We start from the raw sequence: 20,897 nt of genomic DNA, 5'->3' as shown, positions 1-20,897 counted from the left end.
CCCCCAGAAAAGCCAGGCATGCCCCAGAAAAACCAGCAGTGCTGTTGCACTGGACACAGAGCTGCTTAGCTCCCACTCCTGCTTTTCACACACCTTTGTGCCTGAAACATAGAATCATAGAATGGCTTGGCTTGGAGGAGAACGTTGTGCCAGTCGGTGCTGACACAGCTCTGGGGACAGCCAGCAGAGCAAGGCTCCAAGCGGGGCAGCCCCTCTCCTGAGGGGTGTGAGCACAGAGCTACTGCCTTCCCACCCTATGCTTAAGTATTGCCCAGACCACCACCATCTGCCCACATAGGATATGGGGTAGGATCCATACCCAGCACTTGACCTATGCTTTCTTGGCACAAACAATGCCTGTTATATTTGTTGTGTTTTCCATCTTTCTCTTTGTAAACATGTTTGCCACAATTTAGTGACTGTAAATATTGAATGAGTCAATCATCACAAAAGCATACTGTTATTATAATCCCACTGAAATTGTAGACACGTTGGAAAACAAACAAGATGAAGGAACTAAGAATGAAAAACCTCACAGATGTAAGCTGGCTTTTGTTTTCTCTATTCGGAATAAAGCTCTCTACCCTGCACTTAGTGACCATGGGGCAGATGCATCTCCCACGAGATGACGTGAGCAAACGCTGGGTGCAACGTTGGGTGCCCAGATCACCCCAGGTGACAGCTGTGACTCACGTGTTTAACGCTGGGCATTCAAACCACGGCAAGCGGCTGTGTACAGGGCTGCTCAGAACTCCAGCCCCACGTGGAGCCCTGCCCCTTTGGAAGCGTGCCCCGTGATTCTGAAGGGCCAAGATTTACCCAACGCAGTTCAATTTGAAGCCATTCCATGACATTTTGCAAGTGCACTTCCACTGCACAGCTGTGGTCAATGAGCGGACGTCTTGCTGGCTCTGCGGGTGCCCCAGGAAGGGCATGAGGGTCTCGCGTGCTCTTTTTAACCACCACGGTGGTCGGGCCCTGACTCCCCAGGGCAGCGTCACGGCCCCAAGCTGCCGGAGTTCAAGGAGCGTTTGGACAACACGCTCAGACAAAGGGTTTGAATTTGGGGTGGTCCCGCGCGGAGCCGGGTGATCCCTGGGGAGAAGCCCTCCCGCGTCGCGGCTCAGGGCACGGGGCCGCCCGGGGCCTCGTCAGCGCCGCTCCCGCCGTGACGGGCGCGGGGCGGGGCGGGCCGGGCTGCGGGGCCGGGCGCAGCGCGAGTGGGTGCGCGGCGGCGTGGGGCGGCGCGGGGCGGGCGCGGAAGGCACGGGCACGGACACGGGCACAGGCACAGGCACAGGCACAGGCACAGAGACGGCACCCAGCGCGGCTCCCCGCCGCCTTCGGAGCGCACGCTGCGTTTGGGGCTGTTCATTCGCTTTTTTTCCTTTTTTTTTTTTTTTTTAATCGCCCGGGACTGGAAGCGGGAGCCGCGGAGCTGAAGCTGCTATGCCCACTGAAATCAGCCGGGCCGTGAAAATGCACACCATCTCCGACCTGCACTCATCCCTCAGCGTGCGGCTGCTCAACAAGGGGCCGGAGTACCTCCGCCGGCAGCTGGGGGCCGGCACCCCCGGCCGGAGGAGCGCGGCGGAGAGGCTGGCAGCCGATAAGGCCAAGTATGTGAAAAGTCAGCAGGTAATCAGCACCAAGCAGGAGCCCGTCATCGTGCTCAGCTCGGCCTCGGAGTGCAGCAGCGAGACCTGCTCGGTGGAGAGCACCAAAACGAGCAGGGACTTGGGCAGAGGGAAGGGCGCGAAGCCGCTGGAGCGGGCGAAGGCGGGGTGCGCCTGGAGGGGCCCCCTGCAGCACGGCCCCCCCATCGCCCGGCGCAGCACCCCCAGGAGGCAGGGCCGGCCCGACTCCCTGGTGATCTACCGCCAGAAGTGCGAGCTGGGGAGAGGGCAGAGCCAGGAAGGCTCTCGAGGCAGCTTGGTGAGGAGGTTCTTCCAGGGGCCTGGCAAGGAGAAGCAGTTTGCTTCCCCTGGGGTGCCCAGAGTCATTATGGAGGACAGCGCGCCCACCGAGAGCAAAGAGCCTCTCCCGGCTGAACTCGCTGTCTGTGAGCCCAGCGACTGTGGAGCTGAGCAAGCCATCACAGTGAGCACCGAAGAGCCAGGGGGTTGTACAACAGAGCGTGAGAAGCCCTCCACATTGCCTGCACCTCCTGAAGAGGTCAAGGAGGTGAAGAGGAGAGGTCTCCATCGCTCCCAGTCAGACATCAGCTCTCGCTACTCCAAGTCTTTCTCTGACACGTTCTTCAAGTACTGTGGCCTCGAGCAGGAGGTCATCGAGGATCTGGGGAGAGAGAACTTCTCGGTGGTGTCCGACAACGTCTCCTTCAAGATCCGCAGCATCAGCGTGGCCACGTCTGAGAGCGACTTCACGCGGCACAGTGGGGACGAGGGGCTGCTGGAGGACGAGCTCACCGAGCAGGTCCCCAGCAGCACCTCGGTGATCGAGCGCAACGCCCGCATCATCAAGTGGCTGTACACCTGTAAGAAAGCCAAGGAGAGCAGCAAGGCGATCCAGGAACTGGCGTGATGGCTTCCTGCAGCGTGTGCTGCAGCCTGGCGAACGCAAGGTGTGTGCAGAGCCTCGCCCTGCTGATTTATGTATTTTTCTTTCCTCTTTAGTAAGCAGTAGATTTTGCATAGTTTATTTTAGTCTTTTTATGAAAGGTGACAGGAACCTGTATTTTATATGGTAGTTGTCATAGTACTACATTTTTCAAAGCAGAAATCTGGGGCATTGCAAAGAACAAAGTGCAAACAAACAAATGAGTACAGCTTGCCAGAGTGAGATCAGACCCCCTACAAGAAATCAAAGCATCGATGTCTATGAGGGATGTCTGCTCACTGCTCGCTTTGTAAATAGCCTGGTTTCTGCAATTTCTGCTATATTAAGTGCTAAGAAAAAACTTAGAAAAGTATTCAACACATAATTACAGTAGTTTAGATGACAGACTGGACTGACACTATTAATAATTAGGAGTACATTGTATTGATACAATACTCCTGCATCTTTCCCCTTCTTGCTTTCTCTCGTTCTCTCCCTGTTCCCCCTCTGTTACTTACACATAGGCACCCCCAAATATCAAGTATCAAAGCTGAGCCATTAGCACTGCTTTTAGCCTTATTTCCCCCACAGCTTGCAGTTGTTGGGACCATAAAAGTTTGATCCAGGTGATCCCTTGGCGTGTGTTATCTGTCCTGTTTTTCTGAAGTGAGTTTTGCCATGCAGCGTGGTCCCGGTGTCTAGAAATTAGTTGTGTGGCTTGCCTTGTATAGAGGGATACCTCACTGTGTTGTACCAAGATAAATGATACAAATGTGTAGCATCTAGTTACAAAATCAATCCCTTCGCATGCAGAAGTAGAACAAATTTAGCCCTGGTAAAATCTGATGTCCTGGCTTTAATAAAAGCTGTGCTTATTTTGCATCTGATCTCCTCAAAAGAACTATTCCTGAGGCCTTTGGTACTGATGGTTTCATAGAGACAGTATTTTGTCGAAGACCTTAGTGTGTAAGTACCACGGCTTACAGTGCAGTCTTTAAAAATTGCATGAACGGTTCTTGATATGAAGGATTACATATATATGTTCTGACAGTTTGTAATTGGTGCGTGAGAAGAACATCATTTGGTGTAGGTACAGCGGTCGATAGTGGGCCCTGTGAACATGAAGTAATTTAATGCTTGAGCCTCCTTCTTACATGGGTGTGGGGCTGTTGCTCCCAATACCTTTTATCCATGTAATGCAAAAGTCAATTCACTTGCTTAAAATTATTTTAATTATGTGAAATTTGGATAATTTTAAAAATGATTTTCCTCAAAAAGATATTTATGTTCTATGAGTAGAGGGAGGAGGAAGGGAGAGAGAGACGTTTTCACACAAATATTTCAAGCCATTATAGGTAAGAGTATTGTTATGTGAAACATCCTTTCCCAAATTATGTGAGAGAGAAGAAAGGACTCTCCTGACCATTTCTCCATATCCCTCTGTGATAAAAGGCAAGAGAGATGCAGACAAAAAAATGGTGCAGGTGGCCAGTTGTGAACCTTGCTGAGGATGGAAGGCAGAGCTTGCCCCCTTCCACTACAAGCTGGAGCCTCGTAATGAAAACAACCACAGTTCCATGCAGTAAAGCAAAATAGAAGCCTGTCTGTTGCCATGTGCATTCGCCAGGGCAGCACTTGTCATGGCGGGACACCAGAGCCAGCTGAGGAAGGTGTAGTTGGGGCCTTCTGCTTATCCACGATGTTCAAGTTACAACCTTGATTTCAAACCTACTAGGGCTTACTCTCAGCTGATACATCTCAATAGTGGGGCTATGATTGTTTCCAGGGTAATTTCTAAAAACAGAGAAGGTGCCTCTGTTTAGTCCACAGCACAGAGGGTCAAAGAAGTAAGCTGAAAATGCCAGTGCACAGCACCCAGAATAAAGGACAGGAGTCATCAGGTTACCGTATATTACAGTCACCAGGCAGAATTTAAACTGAGAGTGGTTATCACCACATGCTGTCGTGTTCAGTTCTGTCATTGTGGTATTTATGTTAATGTGTACCCAAATGTTCATCTTTTCCTTCAACTCTACACTTTCTCTGGCAAAACAGCATCAAGTCTAGATAACCTAAGTCTTTTCATTATATTCACATACTTGACTTCGTAGCTCTGAGACACGTTCTTGAAGGCACCTTGTTTTACGCAGTGGCTTGAAAATTGTTTCATCTTCTTTAAAAAAAGAAAAAAAAAAGAGGCAAAAACCTGTTTTGATTACATGTAAAATACCTTCTGAGAACCACATAGCTTTTATGGGATGGTGATCATCTAATTCATATTTTACGTTCTCTGTTTAATTTTTCATGAGCTCTCTGGGGCCTGGTGGGACACTGTGTAAATAAAACAGCTACTTGAAAGATCAGATTACCTGACACATCTCATCAGAGTGATGAGTGTGGGATCTAAGTGTGGGCTTCAAAACACAGAAGTCCTCTGTGAGATGGGCGTTGCTGCTTCACAGTAGGATGTTGCCTGAATTCACCTATGCAGTTCAGTACTGCTGGCTCCTCTTGCTGTCAGCCCTGCCCAACTCCAAGAATGGGGTTCATTGGGCATTCTCCTTCCTGGCTTGAATCAGGATTATTCAGCCTTGATTTTCAGCAGTATTCTTATAAGAAAGTTCATTGTTCAAGTGGAGACCTCATGGGAGGGGAACTTACTGCATTGGCAATAGCTATAAGCAGCTTAATAAAAGCCTTAGAATATCCTCTGATGCTTGTTTGATATGATAAATAATAAATTACACTTTTTTTTCCTCTTTCATCAGAATCCTTGACTTGGAAGTTGAACAAGACCAGACACAGAAAGAAGCTCTTCCCTCATCTGGCTCGTGACTACTTTATCCAAGTTCAGTATTCTTGCCTCTTTCCCTTGCCCTCGTCCCCTGGCAGCCTCACTCTTGTCACAAGCACAGGGATGTCCAAGAGCGTGATGACAACTGGAGATCATGAACTGTGCTGCAGCAAGGCAACAGGAAATGAAAAGTCCCAGGAAAGCAAAGCATGCCATTAACGGGGATGTCCAACATCAAGTCATTGCCCCAGGATGTCACTCCAGGCTGTGGCGGAAGGTCTGTGTCATGTGCCCATCTCTTTCCAGTAATGCTTGTCAGCAGGGATGGGAGGAGAAAGTAGGGATGAAGTGACAGTGACCCCTGAGCTAGGCGTATCCCTGCAGGCAAGCTGGCTCTGCCCAGCTTTTCAAAGGCCCAGTCCCATGAGGGCTGTTTGACCAGGGCTCATCCTGGCATCAAATGTTTGCCTGGCTGGTGAAGAGTAGCTGTGGCAGCTTTATCTGGGGGATTTGGCAAACACATTGTAAGCTAAATCTCTGTCAAGCCTCTTCTTAATGGTATTCAAGCCACATTGTGGTACCTTGTGTCTGTCTAGTTTGCTCTGTCTTACAGTGTGCTCAGTCAGTGGGGAGGAATAGCTTTTCAAATACTGCCCAAAATCTTTTCAGCAGCACAGTTCCAAGAAACAGGTAGTAAAAAAAATAGGGTTGCCTTCCTGCAGAATGGTCCAGTTCACATTTATGCAGGCTCCTCCGCTGTGCTTGCAATATCTCTGACTACCGCAGGGGGTTTAATTGCAATGTTTGGCAGTTCATGGCTCAGCACCTTGCATTTTATGCACCGTGAGTGAGCAGTTGGCTTGTAGAACTGTATTAGGAAACTGTATACCAGGCTATGCAAGACCAAACTTCACTAGTGTGGGTCTGGAGTGGTGTTGTGCTTGGGATGGACAGGATGGCAACCCTGCACTGTGGGCCAGAGGACCTGTTAGGGACTGTGCCAGGTAGATGTCCTCGTGAGATAAGATCCAGTGTAGAGAGCACCTCACTCAATATTATCAGTAGAATGCTTCATTTGAACTGGCCGAACGAAACATGTTTCAAAAATACTTTGGATAACTAGAGTAGCAAATGGGCCCTCTACAATAACTTATGGGCCTAGCTGGCCATGCCCCAGGTACCCCAGTCTGTCATCACTTACTAGAGAGTGTCTGAGACCAAAGGATTTCTTTGGATGTTAAAAAATACGCAAAAAGATGTGAAATAAAAGCCAATCAAAGCCATTCCTCTTTTGGTCATACCAAGGCCCACCAGCGACAGCTGTGCATCTAGGATTCCAGCTGGGCCTCCTGCAGAAGTTATGCATGAGCTCTGTGTTGCCACGGGCCTGGCTTCCTCCACACAGTCCTGGCCTTCAGCTGGCCCTCAGACCTGGGCTGTGGGAAGTCCAGAAAAAGCAGCTTTCATTCTCCACATTCCTACTTGCTCGCACAGACCTCTTTGGGCCTCTTCTGACTCAAAGCAGCCGCCAGAGAGACCAGGTGGAAGCAGAGCTCAAATGAGCACATGGGCTGCATTTTTAAAGTGTTTGTTGCTCTTGATAAATAAGCCTGTTGGAGTGGAAAGGGCAACGGAGAGTAGTGGCACTCCTAGAAAACACCTATCATGGGAGGCCCAGTTTCCCATTTGAACTTACACAAATGTGGCACGCTGACAGAGTTGCTCCTGAAGCGCTCATCAAGTGCTGCAGTTGACAACAGTTAAGTTCACAGCAAGATGGCCAGGTTGCATTTCCGTGTGTCGAAAGTGTGCTTGTCAGTCACTGGAAGGGTAGTTTGCAATTACAGCAACTGTTGGAGAATGCAGGGCACCTGCCTTCATTTTCTAGCGTCACATACTAAGGTCTACATGTCTGAAATTGTCTAGGTAGGTAGATAACACTTCCTGATAAAATAATTGTTGAACCTGTTTCAAATTTAAGAAAACCAAACAGTTTGCATGAGTGAACCTCTGCCAACTTAGAGGGAAGCTTGTACGTGGAGGTATTTTTGTTAAATAATGAAATTTTCATGTGCATTTGTTACATTATTTCTAAAGGATAATTATTAGAAAACTACAACTTAAGATTCTGCTAATACGGTTTATGCAGTTAAGGTGCAGTTTTTAAAGGTACAAAGACTTGGTTTATTAGTCAGGAACACAACCTACTATATCTGTTATTTTCATGCTCACTGTGTGAGGTACTGTACCATACAAGTATTTAAGTGCTTTTGTCAGCGTCTGTTGACTACTTTGCAATTTGACTGCAGACAGTTTAGAGTCCAGGAAAAATCCTTTGTGTTTCAAATCAGTGCCCCACTACAATACAAGGGAATTGTTTTGTTTTGTATCCAGGGAAGATTTTTTGTTTCATTTTTAAACTTCCGTTTGTTTTGGCTTTTTAAGTTGAGCAGCTCTCAGCTTTCAAGTTAAGATAATAATGCTAGGGAAAAAAAAAGGAAGATGCCTTGGTAGTGTGTTTTCAGTGGTAGGAAGGAATACGTGTAATTGACTTGAAAGTAATGAACATCAGCCTTTGTTAAAATCACTGAAGATATTATGACAGAGATTAATGAAACTAGAACTGGAATATTTTTAATTCTCCTTTTTTATCTTTTCAAACAGTTTAACGTGGTTGTGGTGACGTTCTGCACTGATGTATAGCAAAATTTCCTTGGCTTTGTTCAAGTTTTGATAGGAGCCCTGAGTGCTCAAGGTATCATCAAGATGTGGACCTAATATCTTCCCCTGATAAGCTTTTTATTCATTTGTTTAAAAATATCTTCTGGGTAAGCTAATAACCTAATTTTCCCAGTATGCCAGGAAAGGCAGTGGATGGATGACTTGGTGCTTATTCCAAAGCTCAGTTCTTCACTCAGCTCCTGTTACTGTTACACACTATGGCTTTTCCTTTATTCTGTTGGGTATTTCAGTTATATCTCTCAAAATAAGAAAAGTTTACTAGTGTTAGTCACTGCCTGTCTTTCTCCAAAAGAAGTTCTCAAGGTGCTTTTACTACTTCATTATAACAGACAGGACTTGGAAGGGTTGTTTTTTTCAGCTTTAGTGCTAAACTAAGGTAGAGAAGACTGTTGGGGTAAAGCAGACACTTCAGCAATGGAATAGGATTGCCATTCTTTTGGGAAACCTCAAACTGAGGCAGAGGGCAAAGACAAGTCATAAATAGAATGATTTTGTTGAACTATGTAAATGAAGGTAGTCAAACAGAGTTTTATACCCGAGTGTTTCACAGTGTTTCAACTCTGTGGTTGGGGGCAATGTCTGCAGCGGTAACATAACGTGAAAGGTACAAAGTCCGGTTTTTATTGCCTAGAAGCTATTATTTGCAATAAAGACATTGAGACTGTAACCCTTGCAATATATTGTAAATATTACTGTACAGAAATCTGTAAGTTAGAAATAAAGATTGTTCTATAATACACATATTACTTTTCTAGGGAGGTAAAGCCTCGTGTTTGGTGAAATCAGACAAGCATACATTGATGGGCGTTAAGCAGGAACTTTCTCCTGGGAGAAGGTTGTCCTGTTGTTGCCTCCTGTGAAGTTTCTTACATCTTCTTTTGAAGCCTGTAAAATGGAGTACTGGTCAGATCTGCTATGCAGCTTTCTAAGTTGTTGTATTTATATATCCATATAAAAAGATGTGTTTACTATTGAGTGCATACAAATAAAAATACGACACTGAGAGTTAATGTTTTTTCTTGAAAAAGTACCCTTTTGCTTCTCTGTTTCCATTACTGTCATTTAAAGCTAGAACTCCACTGTCCAGTTGCTTTCTCTGAGTAAAGCTGCAAGTATACTGGCCTTACCCAGATCCCTGGATGAAAGGTTTTTAGTAAATTTGAAATATATGAGACCAGGGTTGTTTCACAGTATTTTAATATTTTCATTCCAGAATATGGCTGAAAAGGTGCTCAGTTCATTTCTGAAGCATATATTTTTACCAGACTTTGATATTATAGTTGATTTTACTCACCGTCAAAGGCTACTCTGTGCTGCAGGCAATACTACATAAATCACCAGCACAAGGCAGTGTCCAAAGACTCAGGGAATCTGAAGTTCTTCTTGGAAAAACCCTACCTCCAGAATCTTACTAACAAGATGTCATCTGACTGGATTCCATAGGAAGAATTCAGTGTATGTGATGTTAATTCACTGTGTGTGCATTTTGTGAGGAAAGGAGCAGAAATCATGATTGCATGCAGTGGGCTTTTACCGGAGACCAGTACACTCCAGCTGCATAATTACCATCTGGGCACGGTCTGAGCTGCTCATATGGAAGCGTTACATTGACAAGCATCTGAATGCAACTGGAAGGCTAACATGTGGCTGACCTGCATCAATGCAGGCTATCAAACAAGTCTGGAAAGGGGAGACAAGTTGTGCCTACCCTTCTCTATGCACATTAATCTTTTTAGCAAGCCTTCACCAGTATTGTTGCCTTTGAGAGAAAGGAGCAGTTGTAGCCCATGAATATCATAGAAATCATAGAATAACTTGGGTTGGAAGGGACCTTCGAGACACTCTAGTTGAAGGCCACCAGATTGGTCAGTCAGCCTCGCTGACTGTCCTGGATCGCCTGCTTATCCCTTATATGCCTTAACATGTATTCCAGGAGGATCTGTTCCATGATTTTCCCAGGTGCAGAGGTGAGGCTCATTCGCCTGTAGTTCTACAGATCTTTCTTTCTCCCTTTCTTACAAATGGGAGTGACATTTCCCTTTTTCCAGTCACCAGGAACTTCACCTGATGGCCACGACTTTTCAAATATGATGGCTCAGAAACCACATCAGCCAGCTCCCTTAGGACCCTGAGATGCACACTGGATAGCCCCCCAGAATCATAGAATCACCAAGGTTGGAAAAGACCTCTGAGATCATCTAATCCAACTGTCCACCTATCACCAATATTTCCCACTAAACCATGTCCCTCGGTACATCTAAATGTTTTTTGAGCACCTCCAGGGACAATGACTCCACCACTTCCTTGGGCAGCCTGTTCCAGCACCTAACCACTCTTTCAGAGAATAAATCTGTCTTATCATCCAGCCTGAACCTCCATTGGCGCAACTTGAGGCCATTCCCTCTAGTCCTATTGCTAGTTATATGGGAGAAGAGACTGACCTCCACCTTGCCACAGGCTCCCTTCAGTAGAGAGCAATAAATTCTCCCCTGAGCCTCCTCTTCTCCAGACTAAATAATCCCAGTTCCCTCAGCCGGTCCTCATAAGACCTGTGCTTCAGAGCCCTCACCAGGTTCGTTGCCCTTCTCTGGACACGTTCCAGGGCCTCAATGACTTTCTTCTAGCAAGGGGCCCAAAACTCAATACAGTACTCGAGGTGCAGCCTCACCAGTGCTGAGTACAGAGGGAACTTGTGGACATTCGGTCTCATGAGGTGATCTTGGACTTGCTCTGCCCTTACAGTGAGGGGGGAGTTTGCTCTCCTAGTTTCCACATAGAGGTTAGGAGTGTGAGGTTTAGAGATGTGAGGTTTAGGGATGTGAGAAATATGAGAATCCTGACTGCCAGCGAAGTCTGAGACAAAGAGATCACTGGGTACCTCAGCCTTCCCCATATCTATTTTAGCCAGTTCTCCTTTCTCATTTATCAGAGGAGAGACACTCTCTTGGGCCTGTCTCTTCTGACCAATGTACCTGTAGAACCCCTTCTTGTTGTATTTAACATCCCTTGCCAAGTTCACTTTCATCTGTGCCTTGGCTTTCCCAATCCCATCTCTGCATGTCAGGACAGCATTCCTGTGTTCTTCCCACTTGACATATCCTTGTTTCCACTGTCCGCACTTGCCCTTCTTTTCCCTCAGTTTGACCAGCAAGTCCTTGCCAAGTCATGCCAGTTTCCTGCCTCTGCCTGCTTTCTTATTCTGAGAGGTAGAAAGCTCTTATGCACTCAGAAAGGCTTCCTTAAAGAGTAGCAAGCTTTGTTTCCATCCTTTGTCCCTAAAGGGCAGCTTCTCAGGAGATCTCATCCGACAATTCCTTAAACAGGCTAAAGTTCTCTCTCCTGAAGTTCAAGGTCCTGACTCCACTCTTTGCCAGGCTTACACTCCTTGAGATCATAAATTCAACAGGGGCAAAGTTGCTGCAACCCAGGCTGCCTCTGATCTTAACGTTTTAAAAATCTCCTCCACACTGGTGAGCACCAGGTCCAGCAACACTTCACCTCTGGTCATTCTGTCCAATACCGGAACCAGAAATTTATTATTGGTGTACTTCAGGAATCTCCTGGATCACTTGCAGGTAGCCATGTTGTTTTCCCAGCAGATATCCAGGTGGTTGAAATCCCCCATCAGGACAAGAGCCTGTGAGTGCAACACTTCTTGCGGCTGAAGCAAGAAGGCCTCATCAACAGGCTCCCCTTGATCAGGTAGCCTGTAGTAGACCCCAACCACCGGCTGTCCTTTATTGGTCTCATCCCTAATTTTAACCCACAGGCTCTCAACCTGTTCCCGACTGTTTCTTAGAGGGAACTCCTTGTAGTCTATCTATTTTTTAGCATAAAGGGCAACTCCCCCACTCCTCCTACCTTGCCTATCCTTTCTGAAAGCTGATAGCCCTCAATGGTGGTATTCCAATTATGCTAATCATCCCACTGTGTTTCTGCGATGGCAATAAGATCACAGTTTTCCAAGTGCACCATGGTTTCTATCTCCCCTTGCTTATTCCCCATGCTGCATGCATTGGTATAGAGGCACTTCAGCTGGGCTTTCAGACGCATTACCTTCCTAGAGGAACCCTTACACAAACCTCCAGGACAAATCTGAGGTTTTCTCCCACTCCTTCCTGAAGTGACACCATTCCCTGGCTCTCTGTCACTCAGCAGTACATCCCCTTCTCCCAGCAGCTTTAGTTTAAAGCCCAGCTTGCTACCTTGTTTATTCTTGCCCCTCCTGGTCGATTGCATGTCATCCCACATCAGCATTCGTGGTTTGTCTCAGTCTCCAACCAAGATGACTGAGAAGAACACTGCCTTTGCTCCTGATCCCTTCAACATTTTCCCAAGGGATGTAAAGTCTTTTTTGATATTTTTTTTAACTTCCTGGTTGCAGCCTCATGCAACCCAGCTTGAAAGACCAGGAAGGGCTAGTAGTCATCTGGCTTTATCATATCCAATATCCTCTTCTTGATGTCCTGAATGTGGGGCCCAGTGCATGCCCTGGGCAGCCTGATCTAGTGGAAGGTATCCCTACTCAAGATATGAGGGTTGAAACTAGATTGTCTTGAAGGTCCCTTCCAACCCAAGCTATTCTATGATTTCTATGATATTTATTGGTCATGACAGCTCCTTTCTCTCAAAGGCAGCAATACTGGTGAAAACTTGCTCATCACCTCTCCTGCCCTGCTGGCTGCCCCTCTTTTCATGCAGCCCGGGATATGGTTGACTTTCTGGGCTGCAAGCACATGCTGCTGGCTCATGTATCCACCTTTTGTATCCATGAGTACCGGTATCCTTGCATACAGCCCAGATTAGCATTTAAGATCATTACTACACTGTGACCCCCTCCTACAGTCCTTTTTTTACATTTTGTGAAGCCCAGTGGATTTCTTCCAGAAACAAGGACATGCAAGCTCCTGTTCTTGGGTTGGCTGGTGTAAGCAGCTTCTTAAACTCCACAATTTACCCATTCACCGCTTCTCATTTCTCTCTCAATAGTAAGCAAGTGTTAAAAAGAAGCTCTGCAAAGACTTAGTGATTGGAAAAAGGCCGTTCCATGTGTTTTGTAGATGTTGGTGCATTCTGAACAAAGAACTGTAAAAGTATCCAAGAGCTTTTCACAAAGACCTGTCTATGTCAATGGCAGCCAAGCAAGCAAATACAGTGCATAGCATCACTCTCAAAGAGACACCTATAAATACTGGAGATTTTTAGTCACTGGGTCATATTAATTGTAGATTTATCCTGATGGACTAAAGGGAGATAGATTGACTGACCTAAGTAGAACATTGCAAAATGGAATTAGGACCATCCTGCTTGTTCACAGGCAACAATATAACAGTTTAGTCCAGGGAGGTCTCTATGACAAATGATATTGTTGTCAATAAAACTGGTTATATAGCAGAAAAACAGTGTCGGAAACAAAATAGCCTCTGGATCAAAATGACTCATAAATATCCATATCCAGAAATCAGTTTAGTTCCTCAAGGAACATAAATTCCTGTGAAATTAGTTTGCACAATTGTGGAGGAGCTGGATTGCTTAAGCAATTAATTTGATTTAAAAAACTAAGAGCTTTGATTGTTTGGATTTCATAGTTTGCTCCCCAGTCAACAGCCCCACAGGAGTACCAATTTCATATTATTTTTCATTGGCTGCAGTATGAAGCGGAGGGCAGTAATCATTGAAAACTACCCATGAAAACATGGGATTATTCATTAGATGAACTGGCCAGAGGCAAGACATAGTCTCACATGCAAAGAAGCAGGCACAACTGAGCAAGCTGATGGGAATGTTGGTCTTGTTCCTTTCTGTTAACCAACCTCTTCTTGCGTCACTATTTTTCCCACTGCTGAGAATGAGTCTGAGCCACTTCCACTTTTACTCATCAGTTTGAATTGCTCATCGTGTGTCCTCTGTGACAGTACCATTCTATGTTTACCTTTGCAGTGAGCTCATTTATGTGCTGATTAAGTTACACAAGGCACTACTCATTCCTGTAATCATTTTTTTTTCTGAATAATGTTTCCAAATACATCCTTCTGTTCAATCTTTATCTGTCTCCACCCCAAGGAAACTAAAAACTAAACACGAAAACAGACAAAAGTGAAGGAGGTGCATAGTTAAGCAGAAGCTTACTATATATATTAGAGATCAACTGTGCAGTCCATTTTCATGTACTCAGCTGTTTCTGCATAACTTAGCACGTCTTTTTTCATTATTTCCTCTCTTATCATCTTTGATATCTGTAACATCATCCTTGGCTTGTCTTTAGTTCACTTAAATGTTAAGTTTCTCTGAGCTATTGTGCGGTATTTTACTTCTCTGCAAAGAGCTCGGAGTGTAGCTTCTGGAAAAGCAAATGGCAAATTACAAATCTTAAGATACAGTCTAAACCTTCAAGGAACTTCAGTATGGCCAAATAAAAAGAACATCAGTCCAGTTCTGGCAAACTGGGCAGGCACTGCAAGAGCAGGACTGAAAATATAAACACGTTTGAAGCAGTTCAGTGTGGGACCCAGCTGCAAGGTACCTCCTGAGCTTGCTGGAAAGAGTCAACTTGCTGCTCATCTCTTTGGGATAAGTCCTCAGTCAATATTTAGTTTTTGCATGAAAGTAATTTTAAGAAGCAGTTTATCACACACATAGTCAGCAAACATTAAACAGTAACATAGTCTATTAGGTTCACCTGCAAACACAAGCTGAAATGGCTCTCCAGGTACCCACAGGTTTTAATAGTGAGGCTCTCAGATACAAGGAGCCACATCTACCTGTCTTTTTAATCCTTCCTAGTTTTCTCTTTGCCTATTAAAAATATTTGTTTTCTTTTAATTTCACATTTTGTTGTGTAATTCCTACATTCCTAGTTCCAGATCAGAAACATCCAAACATTTAGGACTGTTCAGATACAGAATTTTGACATGAAACAGAAGGGCACTGTATAAAGTCCTCCACTTTATATTTTCCTTCATGCACGTTCTTTTTCCAGGCTGATGTTTCAGTGGAGGAGGCAGGAGTGCTTTGAGGGTCTCAGAGTACATGGTGTGCCTGGTCATGGGCAAGTGCTGTGTTTTGTCGTAGGTATATACAATATGTAGTATGATAAGGTCCCGGACTTGACTGCAAAACACAAACATTGCCCAGTACAAGTATTTCTTATTACTCAGAATCCATGATGTTTATTTCCTGAAGCCTTCAAGGCTTTCCCTTGTGCTTCTGCTTGTTGTGACTGAACTCAAAGACATTGCTGGTGACAAACTGATGGTGGATGAGCAATCAGGGTTACAACTTTGCCTGTATGATCAGGAATGAAACATAAAGTGAAGAAAACAAATTCAATCAGAACAGGAAGTAAACACAGACGGTTCTGAGTGAAATCAAATGGAGAGAAATATGACAAACAGGAAACAAAATATTTAGCCAAATGGCAGTGGTCCATCAGGAGAAATGTTCTGCGTAGCAACAAATCCATCAGAAGCAAGAGATAAGCCAGTGTAGCTGCACAAGGAGGTGAAAAGAAAACAATTCAAAAGCATTGTCAGACAATTAAAAACACAAAGAATGAGATGAACTGGAAAGCTCCCAGACTGTGGAAAGGATAGAGTATAGCTGTGGTGATGGGATTTTCATTTGTGTGGTGATGCAAGAAAAATACATCAGGGATAAAATGAAAGATCACCTGGACTGTTTGAATTTGTTATAGATAGTCAGGATGGGTCCACTATCGTGTGTGTGTGATGAGCTTCTGAAGTAAAAAAAAAACCACAAAAAAACACAAAAAAACACAACTGATGTGGAAATCATTTTAATGACATTGCAGGGACTAGATGTTGACTTCACATGATGTTTGGCTTTTCAGGCCACATGATACTGTGGCCAAGAGGAGGGCTGCTAAGACAATTGCTAATAACTTGAGCTATTTGAAATGGTGTAACATTTCAAAAGCACTCACAGCTTTGCAGAGCCATAACTCTCTTTATCAGAAGTATCTCAAAGACAGTTTTACAAACAGATGCTGGTACTATGTGTTCAGCCATATGACGAGGCTGCAGCAGTGCAACGTGCCAGCTCTTGTCCTTGAGCTGCCATGACTGTCCAGGTGCGTGCTCTCACCCTGCTCCCATCGAGAAGTGATGCAGCCCAGCCTGTAGGCAGTTTACAGCCAAGGTGTGTTGCTTTGTTCCTGGGACAGGCTAACACAAACCATATCCAGCAGCACAACACATCTCACCCGACTTTAACCCCCATCCCAGGCTAGCTGTCCCAGTCAGTGACCTATCCCATCTTTAGATATATTTGGGTATGAGGAATGCATCACTACTGGAGCTAGATGACTAGATTAGGCTGGACTACTAACCTCTGGCAAGTTAAAGGTAGACAAGAAGAATCCTACCCTCCAGTGACATTCATAACTCAGTAAGTCATCATGAATTCAGTCTGAAGCCATAATGCCACAAGGATTTTTAGGAAGGGATTGTGATTTTTTTCAGTCCTTTATTGAGACTACTGTTTCAAGAAATCCCCATTAATGCATTACTAGAAGGAGCTTCAGTTTGTTCAGCCCAAAATATTTAAAATTCAAAGTTCCCCCAAGCAAACAATGCAGAACCAATATAGTCATTGGTGGAATGTCCCTGTGTGGAGAAAGAGGTTGAGTACCCCCAGGCAAGATGGGACTTAGGAAATGTGGTGTAATAGTGGTACCTTGATGTGGAGACAAGGTGTGAAATGTGTACAACACACTTCTTTAGGAATAGGCAAGTTAGTTAAAGGTAAACTCAACATTTGACACGTTAATTAACTTATGGAGAGAGTGGCTGTCTAGAACAAGTTCTTCATTGTCTGCTGCTTTAATTCACCTTTCTTAAGGTTGTTTTAAAATCTCAACCTGCAGTTTAAAGCAGTGCTAACTGAGCCGTGGTGACATGTGGTATATCCCTTTGATAGAGCACAACACAGGAGACAAATCTGAAAGATCAAACAGTTTGCTACTATCTCAGAAAAGACCTGGGCCTTAAGCCAGAAAAATGAAGCAATTGTTGGAAAGGCAAGGATTGATTACAACCACCTTTGTGTTTTTGAGAATGAAAGAGGAAAGAGCTGTTTCTAAAAACAATAGTAAATGTGTTGAATGGGAGAGGGATGTGTGAGTCATTAGTGTACATAAACCTGGATATCTAGACGGTAAGACTGGTAAAAAAAAGACTCCAACAAAAAGATCTCACAAAAAAACATGAACTTTATTGACTTCATGTTTTTACAAAAGTTCCAAATAAATTTTCTCAATAAAATTTTTGTCTCTCCACCCAATTCATAGATTATTTATACAAATCAATAGACTTTTACCCCATAGAAGCAACCACATGTCAAAGCAAAACATCACAGCACATGGCAGAGGAAGCAGTACACCCAGAGCACAAGGCCCACAGAGAAATGGGCCCATTTTCAGTTTAAAGCAAGCATACAAGAATTCCATGGAATAGCTGAATATAATTATTACTTGTTGAAGTGAACAGTAAAGATTACGAAGTATTTTGAAAAGGCATCCAATGTGTACAATTATTTTTCTTACATGTAAGGGCCAGAACTGCTGTGAGAAGGGTTTTAGAGAGCTCATTTTACCATTAGAGCACAACATTCTGTACTACTGAGTGAGGCACTGTATCCCCTTAGTCTTAAAGCCTCCTCATATCAATGATTTTTCTGTAGTCTGATCATATTAAAATTTAATATCTGTTAGCATTCCAGTCAGAGAAATACCTTATAAGCTATTACAGCACTATATAAAGATTCATTGATTTTTCTCCCGGAAAGTTGTGTACTGGTAATTTCAGTGGAAATGCATTGAAAAGGAAGCTTTCATATTAAGTCTAACATTGGATAATATCTTACTATGTGAATGTACAACTAGGCAGCTGTTAATGTACGACTCAGTGAAAGACTCTTTGGAACAACCGTTTGTTTGCAGTTTTCACAATTATGCTATGGTCAAAAAGAGGGGGAAAAAAAGACAGGTCTTATAATCTATATGTAGCGTCATAAAACAGGTTTAAAACAGTTTGCATCATACAAGGAAGTAAAGGCAATTACACTTGTAGATATACATTTTTTCAAACAGGTATAAGTCCTCTCCTGTGACATTGCTTTATTCCTGCTTTTCCAAAATATAAGTCTGCCTTGAAACGCTATTAAATAGTCCAGGATCTTTTAACATCCCCCCAAATTGCTAAGTAATACTATCTTTATTTCCAAATGGAATAATGGGACAAAAAGAAAATGAAATGACATCAAAATATAGAAATCACATGCTGATGTTAAAGGGAAAGTTTTTGTCTCTTAAAGCAAACTGTAAGGAAAAACAGGAAAAAAGAAAAAACCAAAAAAAGGAAAAAAAAAGTGGAACAAGACAGGAATTCCATGCAATATCAGTCTGAAATAAAAGTGTATAGGAAATAAAAATCTGCAACATACTTTAGGGTCCTGAATGTCATAAATTAGACAATTAAGCCAAATTATAGAAAAGTATTTATTAATTCGAGTAAGCAAAAACACAAGCAAAGAACAGCACTGGGCACCCTGGGAGTCGCAGAGTCACGACTCCTCAAAAAGGCGCAAACCGCCACCAGCCGCTTTTTATTTTTATAGTCTCTCAGTTCTGGTTGTTGAGGCTTCCGGGGTGCTTGTTTGGCGTCTACAGTTGTACTTTCCCATTGCTAGATGTCATCGCAACCTTCCTCTTACTGGGTTGGTTTGCTTTATTTAGGAAACTGTCTGATGTGGTTTCCAAGCACTCTCCATCATATTTGAAAAGTCATGGCCATCAGGCACATTCTATGGTGTCTGGAAAAAGGAAACATCAAACCCATTTTTAAGAATGGGAGAAAGAATGTCCAGAGAACTACAAAACAGTGAGCCTCACCTCTGTGCCTGGGAAGATCATGGAATGGATCCTCCTGGAAGAGATATTAAGGCACACGTGGGATGAGGAGGTGATCTGAGACAACCAGCATGGCTTCACCAAGGGCAGATGGTGCTTGACCAATCTGGTGGCCTTCTGTGATGGAGTGATGGCATCAGTGGACAAAAGGAAGGTAACTGATGTCATCTACTTGGAAGTCTTCAAGGCCTTTGACATGGTCCCCCACCACATCACTATCTCTAAATTGGAGAGAGATGGATTTGAAGAGTGGACTATTTGGTGGAAAAGGAATTGGTCAAAAGGTTGCAACCAGAGGGTTGCAGTCAATGGCTCTATGTCCAAGAGGAGGCCAGTAGTGAGTGGTGTCCCCCAGGGATCTGTCTTGGGACCAATGCTCTGCAACATTTTTATCAATGACGTAGACGGTGGGACTGAGCACACTCTCAGCAAGTTAGCTGATGACATCAAGCTGAGTGGTGCAGTTGATATGACAAAAGGAAGAAATGCCATCCAGAGGGATTGGGACAGGCTTGAAATGTGGGCCCACACTAATCTACTGAGGTTCAACAGGGCCAAGTGCAAGATATTGCACTTGGGTTGAGGAAGTCCCAGATATGTGTACAGACTGGAAGAACTCATTGAGAGGAACTCTGCAGAGAAGGACATGGGGTCTTGGTGGATGAAAAGATGAGCATGAGCCAGCATTTGCAGCCCACTTCCAACCTATGCTATTCTATGATTCTATGATTCTATGATTCTATGATTCTGATTCTATGATGCTTTGTTTCTATGATTTAAAATAAAGTCCGTGACTTGCTGATTAATCAAGGGATCTACTCAGCTGTCTTTCTTGGCAGATAATACTTCTCTGTTAACATTTCTTAGAGTCTTACTTACATGATTTTCATAAACTGTTTATGAATGTCATTTTATACTCTGCTCCTGAATTCGTCCTTCCCCAGCAATCTCCCCCTTTGAGTTTTCACTGGGCTTATGAAAATAAAGCTGTCTGCAGTGTTATGCAATGCTCCCCATGGCATACGCTAGATGCACCTGGAAGTCATGCACTGTATTTGCCTGAGGTATTAGCTGCTCCTCCCATAAAGGAAAAGAGATTGTGTCTGTTTGCAGATGAAATCTATATATCGATTCCTAGCCATCAAGGTTTATGGATAAGCTGTTTGTTGAAACCTCAAGGTAAAATATAAATTGCAGCATCAGAGAGACACCAGACAAATTTACTTGCTTCTGCCACTTCCTTGTACTAGCATATATGTAATTTTATTTGACTTTCTGCTTTGGAGATATGTCTACATTGTACTTCATATAAATATGTTTTGTATCCTGAGGTTTCCCTTGTTCTTCTCAATGCACTAGTCCTCCTTACTGTAGCAGTCTGTCAAAGGTGATCAAAGATGGAGCTGAGGGAAGATATTTTAAAAGGGAATTGCTGATCAAAGGAGTAGAAAAAACATTTTGACTGAAGATGTCATAGAATCATAGAATGGCCTGAATTGAAAAGGACCATAATGATCATTGAGTTTCAACCCCTCTGCTGAGTACAGGGTCGCCAACCACTAGACCAGGCTGCCCAGAGGCACATCCAGCCTGGCCTTGAATGCCTCCAGGGATGGGGCATTCACAACCTCCTTGGGCAACCTGTTCCAGTGCGTCACTACCCTCTGAGTGAAAAAGTTCCTCCTCCTATCTAACCTAAATTTCCCCTGTCTCAGTTTAAAACCATCCCCCTTTGTCCTATTGCTATCTACCCTCGTAAACAGTCGTACCACCTCTTGTTTTTACTCTCCGTTCAAGTACTGGAAGGCCACAGTGAGGTGTCCCCGGAGCCTTCTCTTCTCCAAGCTAAACAAGCCCAGTTCCCTCAACCTTTCT

At 44.1% G+C, this 20,897-nt stretch overlaps 1 protein-coding gene across 6 annotated transcripts in view; it reads left to right on the top strand.

Annotated features, from left to right (window-relative positions):
- Positions 1,256-20,897, top strand: part of FAM110C (family with sequence similarity 110 member C) — a 67,410-nt gene continuing 47,768 nt past the window's right edge. For 4 of the 6 annotated variants that reach the window (XR_002436521.1, XR_002436519.1, XR_002436520.1 and 1 more), the window contains exons 1-2: positions 1,256-2,584; positions 5,328-5,630. Coding sequence is in view for 1 of the 6 variants with exons in the window: in XM_021390226.1 (XP_021245901.1) it covers positions 1,450-2,544 (1,095 nt within the window). In the remaining 5 variants the exon portion in view is untranslated. Of the gene's footprint in view, positions 2,585-5,327; positions 9,126-18,848; positions 19,120-20,897 lie in introns of those variants that run through there. The other 2 variants (XR_002436522.1, XM_021390226.1) reach the window with 2 other exon arrangements.

The sequence above is a fragment of the Numida meleagris genome, chromosome 3 (assembly GCF_002078875.1).
Source record: "Numida meleagris isolate 19003 breed g44 Domestic line chromosome 3, NumMel1.0, whole genome shotgun sequence".
NCBI lineage: Eukaryota > Metazoa > Chordata > Aves > Galliformes > Numididae > Numida > Numida meleagris.
Note: the sequence above shows the minus strand (reverse complement) of the source record. Positions and strands in the feature narration are given on the sequence as shown.